The sequence below is a fragment of the Myotis brandtii genome, unplaced genomic scaffold, assembly GCF_000412655.1.
Source record: "Myotis brandtii unplaced genomic scaffold, ASM41265v1 scaffold344, whole genome shotgun sequence".
NCBI lineage: Eukaryota > Metazoa > Chordata > Mammalia > Chiroptera > Vespertilionidae > Myotis > Myotis brandtii.
Genome location: NW_005363247.1, coordinates 6,953,389 through 6,967,647, shown reverse-complemented (window position 1 = coordinate 6,967,647; position 14,259 = coordinate 6,953,389). Strand labels below are relative to the sequence as shown.

General features: G+C 35.4%; 1 protein-coding gene across 1 annotated transcript in view; it reads right to left on the bottom strand.

Annotated features, from left to right (window-relative positions):
* ARSK (arylsulfatase family, member K) overlaps positions 1 to 14,259 on the bottom strand; it is a 30,283-nt gene that overhangs the window by 2,269 nt on the left and 13,755 nt on the right. The window contains exons 4-7 of the mRNA XM_014543935.1: positions 8,149 to 8,431; positions 5,895 to 6,066; positions 2,205 to 2,429; positions 742 to 966 (exon numbers count right to left, since the gene is read on the bottom strand). Coding sequence (XP_014399421.1) covers positions 742 to 966; positions 2,205 to 2,429; positions 5,895 to 6,066; positions 8,149 to 8,431 — 905 coding nt within the window. The remainder of the gene's footprint in view (positions 1 to 741; positions 967 to 2,204; positions 2,430 to 5,894; positions 6,067 to 8,148; positions 8,432 to 14,259) is intronic.

Sequence of the window (14,259 nt, the reverse complement as noted above, 5' to 3'; positions counted from 1 at the left end):
CTTCTATAGCTGTCACTGAGCTGAGGCCCGGCTCCAGCTCTGAGGCTGTGGCTGGCTGAAAGCAGGTATCTGGGTTTGTTTAGCTTCTATAATTGAAACTCTGTTACCATCACTGGCGCTCTAAGCTCTGAGCCTGCTGCCGGCTGAAAGCATGTACCTGGGGTTTGTTTAGGTTCTATAATTGCAACAATGTTGCATCCGGAGCTCAGAGCTGGGCTGCGGCAGGCGGGGAACCTTGGCTTCCTCCATCGCTGGAGCAAGCAAGCCTCCTGTTCATTTCAGCTGTGTGGCTGCCGGCCACCATCTTTGTTGGCAGTTAATTTGCATATCTTGCTGATTAGCCAATGGGAAGGGTAGCGAAGTTATGGTTAATTACCATGTTTCTCTATTATTAGATAGGATAGATAATAATCCTCCAGAACAGCTGAAAGCATGGTATAATGAGAGGGTGTTAACTACTGATTGGGAAAGATAACGAGTATTAGAAGACACCTTGATCAGAGAAAAACAGTGGTTTCGATCTTGAGTCTCAGATCAAAAGCTTTAAGGCACTAGTTCTGGAATACAGATGGTGATTTGCAAAGGATCTGCACCTCTCATGGGCAATCTTTTGTAGACTGTCCCATCATGAGAAGCAGCAGATATTCATGTAACAATAATTACTGGATCTGTTAGGCAACACTATGTAGGTCAGCTCATCACACATCATACTACACTTACGAAATATATGAACAAATTTACCGAATAGTTGAGGAGATACTGAAGCACCGTCAGAGTAGGCTATATACTTCCACTGGTTAGTTCGAAGCATGTAGGTGGACGCATTCACATTGCATCCATGGAATTCACTCAGAATCCAGGGTGGATGCAGGCTTTTAAATTTATGTTCATTCTCAAACATTTCTGATGATAATGGCAACAGAGAGTATCCACTTAGGTTCTGAGGCAGAGGAATCCCAGCAATGTCTATAACACAAATAATACAATTTTAAAAATAACTCATTTTTTATTAGTTGGACATTCATCAATGACATCACTAAAGGTCACAGAGGCTGTACATGTATTTTATAAGTATTTTGCCTGCATCCAAGTGCTTATTCCAATAACCATGCCTGGGCATGTTAACTACTTTGAATCTTAGTTTCCTCATTTGTAAAGGGAATAATAATAATAATACCTGCATTTCATAGGCTTATTTTAGGTTTCAATATGATAATTTATATAAAATTCAGAGACCAGTACCTGGCACACAGGAAACCCCTAACAAATATTAATTTATATCATCAGTCCTTTATTTCTGAATGATTAAATAATCACAGTTGTTTCTCACATTTGTTCCATGAGATACTAATAACACCTATATAAGAAGGGGTTTATTAGTCACACATGTTTGCAAACAATGGTTAAAATTACATAGGTGAATTTACTGTAAATGTAAATTTATTGCTGATACATATCATAAACCTTCAGAGGTGGTGTATAGTATTCCATGTATCCCAAAGTTATTTGATGACAAAACTTTTTTTACCCCCAAGTAATACCTTGAGGAATAGTATTTTGCAGAACATATGTTGATAAATCCCAGATTATACTGATTTGAGGAAAACTAATTTATTTTTTTCCTCATCAAATATAGTCATATAAACAATAGCATGAGAAATGTCTAACTTAAAAAGAGGTTGTAAAAAAAGAGGTATTTATAATATAACAATGTAAAAATTGCTTCTAAGGTGTCTTTTTTAAATTCAAACTATCTTTTTCCTATAGAAAAATTATTAATTATGGCCAGGTACTCAGGATAGTTCCAAAATGAGTCTGTAGTTGCCCTCTCCACCCCTTTTCTGGTTTCAATGTTCTGTGTTTTTAGGTCTAATTAAATACTTTTAATAAAAAATAGAAAGTAATAAGTAGTATATCTGCATTCCTAGAAATTAAACAATCATATCTATGAAGTTATGAACCTGAATATCTTAAGTGGCTTATTCGATAGTCATATCCTGATAGTGAATCTCTGGAAGGAAAAATGACTACAGGGAGTAAAGGCCAAAGGAACCTGAGGAATATTATTCTCATATTTCAGATATGGATTGACTCACAGAGGAGTTGCTCAAGATTATGAACACGTCAGCAGGGCCTCTGACTACTTTGCTTACTCATGCTCCAGCATTATTACAAATAAAGCTTTATCGACTTACATTACTTACCAAGCATAGTAGGGTAAATATCCACAAGAGAAACCACATCTGATACTTGTAGGTTGGCCTCAATTCCCGGTCCCATTATCAAGAGTGGAACATGGGCACTAGCTTCGTACATACTCATTTTATAAAACTGACGATGTTCCATGGCCAGCTCTCCATGGTCTGAGGTGTATATGACAATAGTTTTCTCAAGAAGATTTAACTGGCGAAGAGCCAAAATAATTTCACCTACAATATAATCAAGATAAATCTTAATTAGTTAATGCTTTATTCTATCATAATAAGCTCATCACAACCCTAGTAAGAGTTTGTCAGGATGCTACTTAACATCTGAATATTATCTACTGTTCCTAAGTAATACTGTTTCATGTGCCTGTTCCTCAGTGGACAGACGAGAGAGGAAGGAGAAAATATAATACCTATAGTATAGTTTCTTTATTTGAAGATCACACTGGCATGCTTTTTATGTTTCTACTAGAGGCCTGATGCATGAAGTTTGTGTAAGGGTGGGCCCTCGCAGCTGCCCTGGCTGCTGCCTCGGCCCTCGCAGCCCCGGCTTTGTCTGGAAGGTAGTCTGGACAGTCGTTCTGCTGTTCGGTCTAATTAGCATATTAGCTCTTTAGTATATAGGATTAGAGAATAGGGGGAAATTTTTCCCTTTAGTGACTGTAATGAAAAAAAGACAGGTCTGGATATCAGCACTCTATACATGTCAGATGGTGAAAGGATTGATATCACACTGACCCATAATTACTGCCCAATGGGAGGAGATAAGAGGGGTCAGAACTCCTCTTCCCTGCAACCCTTTTCCCAAATCCCCAATCTCCAGATCGTGCCCATGAAGGTGGTGGAGGGTTACAGATTTCCATTGTTGAAGAAGGACTGAAGTAGTATAGATAGTCTATGAGTGTGATGTAGCATATTCTTGGAAGGGAAATACCTGGACAGTAACATTCCTCTGACCAGTCCCTGTTTCTTAGTGTCCTGAAACTTCCTCCTCATTATAATTAAGAATTACAGCAAGGCACAGTCCAGAGAGAGGAGTCATCCCTATTCTGGCAGTTCCTCAATCTGGGATACAGGGTTCTCTGTTTTATTTTTAAACACACACACACACACACACACACACACACACACACACACACACACACACAACAAGACAAAAACAAAAACAAAAAACATCACAGGTGATTCAGAGGTCCAGTCAGAACTGAGACCAGGGCTCCATGGAGTTATTTACAGAGTTCAGACCATCAGGATCTTTTAACTGATCTTCTTGCTTGCACTCCTCCTTCCTTTCCACAGTATTCCTTGTACCATTCTGGTGGATAGCTTTTTAAAATATCTGATCATGTCACACTCCGTTTAGACCTTTTCCACCGTGTTCTACTGTTTAATTCTTTAGTACAACACACAAAGCCCCTGGCCACCCTCCAAGCTCAGTCCCCTCGGCTTCCCCTAACACCTTTAACTTCCACAACCCTCCCAACTTAGAATTCCCTGAACTAATAATACTTAGTTTAGACTTTCTTGCCTCTGGACATATTCTGCCTTCTATTACTGAATGCCTTTTCTTCCACCATCTACTTGCTAAATTGCCATTCTTCCTTTCTGACCCAGCTCAAGCCTTTCCTCCCTGGTGAAGCAGTCCCCACTCCCCCAGGTAGAGTGAATCACTCTGTCCTCCAAGACTACAAATATAAAAAAGTAGTATATTACTGTAGTTACAACAATATATTATCATGGCTGGTAAATGTTTACTGAGTTCTTACCATGTGGCAGGCACTATGGTGGCAAAGCTAGGCACTTAAAATACAACGTTGAATAAGACTGAATGTCCCTGCCTTCATGAAGCTCATATTCTTCAAGGGAAATGGACAGTAGACAAGTAAATCAACAAAATAATTAAAAGTTATGATGTAAGCAAACAAGAGTAAGTAGGATGATGGGGCTGGTATACTAACTTAGAGTGGTTGGGGAGATATCCCTGAGCTGCCAGCTAAAGACTGACAATAGCTGTCAGCTATGTAAAAAGCAAAGGGAAGGCATCCCAGGGAGAGGGAACAGTGAATATAAGGCCCTCGGGTAGAGAACATGCCTAAAGGGTTTTTAATTAATACATGACTGTTTTTATAATATTCAACTTAATACTACCAGTGCCCAACAGTGCCTGATTACTAGGGGGCGCTAAATGTTTGTTGAACAAGCATTGTGAACAGTAATACCATAAATACTCTTGGTGACAAAATCAGTTAGAGATTTAACAACAAGGATACAATATATTTCATAACCTTTGTAACTTGAAGTGAGCTGCTGCATTTTTTTTTTTTTTTTTTTTTTTTTTTTTTTTTTTTTTTTTTTTTTTTTTTTTTTTTTTTTTTTGCCTGAAGAGACTTCAAGAGTAGTATCCCCACACTCCCTGCAGCAACATTACATCCTATTTCACTTTAGTAGACATGGAAGAATGGATAGCAGCAAACATTCAAAAGAGATTTCCAAGGTGCAAATGGGTGACTATCACTAACATCAGAAAATATATAGATATAATTCAACATTTGTGTGGATTTAAGGATTAAAGAAATTGACTCAAAATCTTGTATTTTAGAGTAAGCAATTGGAAAGTCCTTTAGACTCTTTTAATACTAATTATAAATAATTTATCCATATGACTGTTTTGCTTTCTGTTTTATACTTTTTAAAATTTTCCCAATAAATGCTTTTTAAGAAACAGCCATTCACTTGTTCACACCTGAAGTTTACTTTGTACAGAAAAGGTGCTACCCATACTTCACTAATGCAATTACATTCTACTCCAATGTACAGCAGAATAAATGATACTGTATTGTGAAAAGAACTTGTTATAAAAATGTGTATTTTTTTTTTTAAACCAGGGTTTCTCCACATGAACTGGAAGCCGCCATAACTCTACAAGTGAGTAGGCAAAACACTTTCTTGACAATCACCTTATAGAGACAGGTTTGGTTTTGAGCTGAATCAGAGAAGGAACTTCAAACTGGTTCTGTACCAGAATACACATGGGGAAACTGACTTGGCCTTTAGTTACGTTTGCTCTGAGGGGCCTGGGAGAACTGATTTGTTCTGCAGCTATTAGTCTGGGCAAAGTCACAAGATTCTACAACTAAACTGTCTAATCTCCTAGGAACTAAACTGCCTTACAATGACCTGTCACACGTGTATCTGTGTTTGGCTGAATATGGGCAAACTTCAGAGATGTTTAGGGTTTGGTTCCAGATCAGCACAATAAAACGAGTATCACAATAAAGTTGTAATCTTTTTGATGGTGGAGGGTCTTCCCTTTAATTTGTAAAAACGTTATCTGTGAAGCACAATAAAAAGAGGTATGCCTGTACTGATTACTGATTAAAGCTGGTAAAAGGTTTTGTTGCAAGCAGATGATATAGCCTTCTATGACCTTTTCTTTGCGTATGAAAAAATCTAAGCATTTATTAATTTATAAATAATTAAAATAGAAAAGGCTTTTATTCTATTAATAATGCAAATTATCCAATTTTTATATGTGAGTCTTATAATCCTAAGTTTGAAGTATCTAAGCAACTGATATAAAAAATCATCTCAGGATATTCATTCAAGTCATCAACCACCATAATCATGGTTTGTTGGCAAAATATTATACTTTTTCTTCATGTAACTGCTAATTATTATACCACCTACCAAGCATGGCATCTGTCTCAGCACACATAGCATAATAAAATGCTCTAATATTCTTAATTTCTCTTTCTGTAAATTTTCCAGTGCAGTTTTTTGTGTAAGAAGAGTAATAATCTATAGGGTGCATTTCTGACAGAGGCGACCACTTTGGGATTTTGATGGCATCATAAGACACCTAAAAAGGGGAGAAAAACAAAGTAGTAATGTTCCTCTCATCCACCAAGTATGTGTGGTGAACTAGACATACATACTTTAATTATTCAGGATAGTAGAAAAGAATGATTATGAATCATGTACTGAAAATAGTAAAACAAATAAATTAGAAACAAATTGTCAATATTCCCACTAATAATAAAACAGATATATTAATATCTACATATAGTGAGATGAAAATTATTTTAAAAATTATACATGTCAATGAAAATGACATGAGCTATATTAGACAGTATTCTAGTACAGAAAAAGGGTCTGAGAACTTTAAGATAGTTGTATAATCACTTCAAATTTCAGACCAACACCCTAAGATTGTAGACTTCTTTTCTCTAATAGTTCACTAGTAAAAATGGCAGTATCTAGTGAGATAGCAAAATATCTGGTAAACAAATACAACTTTTTCATATATATAAATGCTTACAGTTTTGGTGAAAATGATTAAGATTTAAGTCATATATTTAAGTAACTTAAAAAAAATTCAAATATCTACTTACTATTTATTTAAAAGTTATTTGACTCATTTAATTAGGCTAGTACTAACTCCAGATGAATTTTTTAAAGATGGAGCCAGTTAGAACTTTTTAAGAAGACATGATGTATTTGCAACTTGGACAGTATTTCCTTTAAAATAGGGTGCACTAAATAGTGTTTCTGATTAGAGTTGTTTAAGCAACTTAAATTCGATTTAAGACGACATGTTTCAAAGTACAGACAGTCCTCCCTCTGCATGGTTCAGATATACACAGATTGCAGTTACCACAGTTTAGTGAGACACCAGTCTCCCAATAACGGGGTTCAGATTTTAGTTACTACGGTATATTAACTGTGAATCAGTGCATACAGTACAAACCTCCAGTCATATGCTGCTAGCTACTTAGTCTACAAATCACTATATGAATGAAAGATGTGTATCAGGGACTAATCAGACCATTTCTTTCAAAGCCTGTCACTGACTGATCACTGCACATCTTTTACCCATTATACACACAGACAGCACACTGTGCAGTTGTGCTGCCTCCCTGTCTCTTAGTGAGAAACCCATGGGACAGTGCATAGAAATGGATAATCAAAAGAGGGAGTTGGTTAACAAAGATGAATGTACAATAAAGAAATAAAAAGTGGTAACACTGGAAGTGAAATTTGAATCAAACGTTAACTGGAGTCATAGAAGAAATTGCTGATGTGGGAAGGTTGACACTGCTAGATAGGCAGTCCGAGGAACTCAGTGAAGACACACTCATTGATGTAAATGAGGAAGGTCATTGCAAAGAAAGGACAAACGTCCTAGCGGTAGTGACAGTGGCAAAAATCTTCACAGGAAAGGAACTCTCAGAAATATATCACAACATTGAAAGAGCAAAGGGGAAAATGTTGGAAGGCAATCCAAATTTAGTTATGAATCTGACAATATGCCACGATATAGAGAAGATGTTTGCTCCGTATCTAAATTATACAATGAGAAGGCAAGCACTATTCAAACTACTCTTGATATGTTGTTTTTTTTTTTACAAAAAAAGCAAACACTTTAATTCTCAGTGTTTCTAGTAACAATGCTTTAAATAAATATTGGTTTCACTGTTTTTCATTTCCCTATACATTTTTAACCCCAAATAAGAGAGTTTTAAATGTTTTGACAAATGAGTTGAGTCCTAGAAAAAATGGTCACTTTCCCAGTTGATTATTAAGATCTCTTTGAGCAGTTTCATCTGGCAGGGTCATTTTTTTCGATCCTGAACTGTGCACAGTGAATATTGCCTGCACTTGGAGAACATCTTTCAGTTTCTCTTTTAATAGACATATTATGTGCAAATGTATTCAATTCAGCAGTAGGTTTCTAAGTTTTAACACTTATCTTATTTCTATAAAATTGTCCCTTCAGCTTTTGTCAACCAACTATTGGTCAATTTGATTTAATGAGAATACTCAATATTTAAGTTTTTCTTTAAAAGTGATAATAAAAGAAACAGTGAGTAAATACCAGTAACATACAATTATAATGTTAACTTCTAGTTTTGAGCACACATAGCACACATAGTGTACTTACTTTTTTAAGCCAATAAAGAGATGTGTGAAATGTTGACGATCCAAAATTCTCTCCTGAAGATGGTGAAGGATAAGGGTGTGGTAAATTTAATCCCAAATATAGGACAAATGGTTGAGTGTGATTAACTGCTGCTTTTCTTAACCAGTTTACTGCTGTGTCTGTAGTCTTCCAATCCCCTTCCATTACTCTTATTTTAGTCTTGTTAGGGATAAGATTAACCATAGGTCTGCCTTCTTGTCTGAGTAAAAAAGGAACATCTCTTGTCCATGCCTCCACACGATTGCTGGGGAGTCAAAAAGACAGGTATACTGTAAGGTATGTATAAAGCTTTAAAAACTAAGCATAAACATAAGAAAGCAACATGGAAAATGATTTTTTTTTAACTTGACAAAGGAAACTTTGGTTTAACATTTGAAATTGAATCAACATATTTCACCTTATTAACAAAAAAAGGAGATACAATACCCATGCATGGGAAAACTACTGCAAAGTAAGAGTAAAAGAAACCTTTCTTAACCAGATAAAAATATCTCTAAAAAGCTTAGAGCAAATGTTACACTTGATATTTGTTGAAATCTTTTCTCTGATATTGGGCATGGCATGAAAAACAATTTTTAGACTCAGTCTTGTAAATGTTCAGGTTAATAGATCTCACTAATAAAGTTATTGAGCATTACAAATTCAAAAACCAAGAAAAAATAAGAATAAGGTATTCATTCACCTATGTGTTCTTTAAAACTTAGCTTATTTAGAAAGGTTACTTTTTTATAACAAGATATTTAGTAAAATAAAAGATGTTTTGGATTCCTAGAACTTTTTAATTTTCTAGCATTTTGTCTTTTTTGTTGTTGTTGTTAGAAGAAGAGAGATAGTATTTCTAGCCAAAGCTACTATAATTTTCTCCTGCCACTAAATCTTTATATTTTTAAAATCTTACCTCCCAGGTGTACCTTATGTGTTTATGAAGTTTAATGTTTTAAATTGTTTCTAGCTTTATCCTTTTCTTTATAAGAACCATTTTAACTATGATCTAAGCTGTCTAAACTAATAGTGATACAAATTTCTTATCCATTTGAAACTAAATATACTTTTATTAGCTCATTTAAAAGATAAATGATTCAATCAATTCAATTTTTCTAAATCTTTAGTCTGTTTTATCTAACTACTTGGAAAGCTAAGTAGCAGTAGTTACTACTACTTGTTCTCAATACATGTGTAAGAATATTTAGCTGGCATAATTGTTTAGGAAGCAGTCGTGGACATTTCTAAGAAGCTTGTATTTATAAGTTTCGGTTGAGGCAAGCCCCTGTGAAGTAACCTATCCATTAAGAGGATAGTTTTTAAAAAGTCAGATAACAATGTAGAAACAAAGAATATTTTATATCAAAACATAAACCCCCATATTAGGGGAATTTCAAACTACCTAAAATGACTGAGGCCCATAGATGAACTAAAATAGAACTGTTATCTGCCTTTTGAAGACAAGAAATGTAAGCAGCCACATAAAAATATAATTTTTGTAGCAGGTATGCAATATATTTTGATAAATATAATGAAAAGTAGGATTCTGGTGGAATTACATTTAACAGATTCTAATCAACTCTATCTAGCATATAGAAAGCCCTAAATAATAAATTCTATAAAATTTATCATAACTATGAAAACAATATAGCATTGGTTTCTCAGTTAGTCGTTCTGCCACTCAGTCGCTGGGCTTTTACTATATAGGATAATATTTTTATAATATCAACATACTTTATAATATTATTATACTTAATAACACATTACATTAATTATACTGTTATTAATATTACATCATTTTGCTGATTATATATATTTTATTATATATTTATTATAAATATTTATGCAATTACATAATGCAAAATACTATATAACAACAGCAAATACATTTTAAGCAAAAAGTTTTATTTTGCATGAGTGTGGTGGTGGATACTGAGGGATTTAATGGACCTACGTTGTGAACTCCAACCTAGCCATTTCTAGTCTTCTAGTGAATTCATGACTATGGGAGCATCAATATTTATAACTTTAAATTTTGACATGATTATAGCCCTTAACAGAAATGTTTGCTGCAGGTTGGGCTTACTTAAATAAAGGCAGCCTTTTTTATTCATGTCAAGAAAAATTTGTGGAATGCTTACCATGTGCCTAAATTCTGTAAGAGTTCTAGGCAGGAGTTTGAGGTGACTTCTTAACTACCAAAACAATATTACCACCTCGTATCTACTCAGGCATAAAACCCTTCTAACACTATACTTTTTTAAAAAAAAGGGCCTTATTCTACCTTGTGGAAAAAGCAACTGTGATAAAGTAGTTTGGCTATGACTATAACTCTAATGGTTTACTAGTAAATCTATTCACTACTTTTATATCAAAAAAGGGGAAGATTTCTTTTATACTCTTAATTTAACATACAACTGGAAAAACTCTAACATTTAAGATTTTTGTAAGTTTTTGTTTTTTAATATCATACAGAAAATATAACCTGGACAAAATTCCATCAAATCTGAAAGATAAAGCAGGTAGATTGTTCCCCAGTAAATCTGTCATTACGAATTTGCCAAGAAGGCACTGCATAAGACATGTCACCATGTCTATAGCTCTTGGTGAAGGGGGACCCAAATGACCGCATTGTATTGTGTAGGACTGAACTCCTCTGTCCTGTCGACTGGTCAGGGGTGGGCACTCACCTAAGGACCACATCCTTAGGTCCTTCACCTGGTCAGCAATTTTGATGGGCTCTGGGATGAAATATGAGTTGGGGCTATCATCCTTATTTACAAAATTTGAATTTGGGAAGCGAAGTCAGGCAACTGGCAATTATCCATGAGTTGAGTAAAAGTCACAACAAAGGAGATAGAGCTTGAATAAAAAAGGGTCATGCAGGTCAACGTTATGGTAGGAAATGATGTAAGTGAGAAAGGACTAAGAGCCAACGAGAGAAACAAGTTATAAATCATGACTAATATGAAATAATACTGAACTCATATACTTTACAAAGTATACTTTACAATCATATACTTTATAAAGTGTTCCCCTGATATTGCCAGTACACACCTGGCACCACACATAGTTATTATAATACTAGAGGCCCGTTGCACGAAGAGATTCGTGCAATAGGCCTTCCATTCCCCTGGCTGCCGGCACCGGTTTTCCTCCAGCTCCCAGGCCCCAGGCCTTCGCTCCTCCAGCCGGAGCCTTCAGTCTTCGCTCCGCTGCTTCGCACCTACGTATGCAAATTAATCGCCATCTTTGTTGGATTAATTTGCATACTCTCCTGATTGGCTGGTGAGCATAGCGAAGGGACAGTCAATTTACATGTTTGTCTATTGTTAGGTAAGATTATTGACTGTATTCCCTATGCTGTACTTTACATCCCCATGACTATTTTGTAACTGCCAATCTGCACTTCTCAATCCCTTCACCTTTTTCACCCAGTCCCCTAACCACCCTCCCCTCTGGCAATCATCAGTGTGTTCTCTGTATCTATGAGTCTGTTTCTATTTTGCGTGTTCATTTATATTGTTCTTTGAATACCACATAGGTGAAGTCATAAGGTATTTGTCTGTCTCTGACTTATTTCACTTAGCTTAATATCCTCTAGGTCCAACCATATTGTCACAAATGGGTTTTTTTTAATGTTTTATGTATTTATTAATTTTGTTTTTAATATAACTTATTTGTAAGTTCATATACAAATGGTAAGTTTTAATTATTTTGGGGCATATATTAAATTACCATATTTTATTTTATTTATTTTTTTATTGATTAAGGCATTACATATGTGTCCTTATCCCCACTATGTCCCCCCCCCCCCCAACTCATGCCCTCACCTCCTGGTGTCTGTGTCCATTGGTTAGGCTTATATGCATGCATACAAGTCCTTTGGTTGATATCTTCCTCCTTACCCCCACCCTCCCTCTGAGGTTTGATGGTCTGATCGATGCTTCTCTGTCTCTGGATCTGTTTTTGTAGATGAGTTTATGTTGTTCATTATATTCCACAAATGAGTGAGATCATGTGATATTTATCTTTCTCTGACTGGCTTATTTCGCTTAGCATAATGCTCTCCAGTTCCATCCAGGCTGTTGCAAATGGTAAGAATTCCTTTTTTTTTTTTACCGCAGTGTAGTATTCCATTGTGTAGATGTACCACAGTTTTTAATCCACTCATCTGCTGATGGGCACTTAGGCTGTAAATTTTAATTATTTTTTTATGGTTGCAGAATATTCCGTTGTATATATGTACCACAACTATTTTTTTAAAAATATATTTTATTGATTTCAGAGAGGAAAGGAGAGGGGGAGAGAGTAACATTAATGATGAGAGAGAATCATCAACCAGCTGCCTCCTGCATGCCCGCCACTGGGGATAGAGCCCGCAACCCAGGCATGTGCCCCTGGCTGGAATCGAACCCAGGACCCCTCAGTCTGCAGGCTGATGCTCTATCCACTGAGCCAAACTAGCTAGGGCAATACCACAACTATTTTATCCACTCATCTATTGATGGGCACTGGGGTTGCTTTCATAGCTTGGCTATTGTAAATGCTGCATTGAACATAAGGGTGCATATATTCTTTCAGGTTAGTGTTTTGGGTTTCTTTGGATATATACCCAGAAATGGAATTGCTGGGTCATAAGGCAGTTCCATTTTTTAAATTTTTTTTGAGAAATTTCAATACTGTTTTCCATAGGGGCTGCATTAATCTGCATTCTCACCAAGAGTGCACGGGGATTGAAGTGGAAATTAAAAAAAAAAATTTACCCAGAACTGCTAGAAAAAAATCAATTTACAGAAATAGCAGTCCAACTAAAAATAGAGAAAGTGCTAATTTGGGGGAGATCCAAGCAACTTTGTGTAAATATTCTGAGACAGTTTTGCTATCATAATCCTCCATTTCTTCTGAGGCCTGACACCTTAAGTAACTTTATACTATTACTATAAATACCGTTGACACTTTCTCCAGAGAAAAAAGGCACTTTTAAGAGTCTATACAAGGTTACAGGGGGAGGTTTGGATTTATAAAAGGCATCTTTCAAAGCTTGAAAAACCTGGATTCTAAAAAATAAATAAATAAATAAATAAAAAATAAAAGAAAAACCTGGATTCTGATTGTAGCTTTCATCTACAAAAAAAAGTACTGGGTAAAATAATGAGAATTCTAAGGGAAAAAATTTAGTTAGATGGGGTTTTATATGATCTCAGACTAAAATATGTATATTACAGGAATTTCAATTTGAAGATATGTTTTGCAAGTAAAGAGACCTTAAATTTTCAACAATTTAAACTTAAGGAGCTTTCATAAGCTGAATGTTCAACCAATATTAAGCTTTCTCATTTTGGTCTTCATTAACTGTAACTAAAATTTTACAAAGCTAAATAATATCTGTCATGATTTTATAGGAATTGAAACCTCTTTAAGGTTTAATTACAAAATTTAAATTGTCTTGTCCCTGAAACAGTCACATTCAGGTTTATTTTCAGGCCGATCCTAAAAAATACAAAAAATTCACATTCCACCCTTCAGTATCTTCCAGCTGCTAAAACCAGATATCTCGCTACAGTCATGGGAGGTTACTTTTAGTCAGTTTTTAAAAGAATTTATTCAATCCCTATAATATTCCCTCCTCTATATCTCCTTCTGCAATAGTTATTTTAAAAGTTCATTAGGAAATCTAGAAAAAAGATTAGCAAGAAGGAAATTTAATATCCTCAAATGGCTAACACTGGCAAAAGTAGGAGATAAACTCCATTATGGGCAGCTAAACATCATACATTAAACTTTAGTAATTAAATGGAAAAAAAAATCCAAGAACTGGAATGAGTTTGTAGGCACAGAGCTATCACCCGTGCTATAGGAACCTGTGTAGGAGTCACGGTAGACAGCAATCTGAAGACAGCCCCAGAAGCTGCTTCTGCCAAGAATTTGCTAGTCATCAGAAGGGAGTTCTGGAATAACAAAAGTAAACAAAACCAACAGCAGGCTCTTCCACTCTCATAAAATATCATGCTGAGATTGCACCAGAATTATGCAAGCTGTTCTAGATAATGAATATCAATAAAGATAATAAAGTGGGTAGGTGGGTGG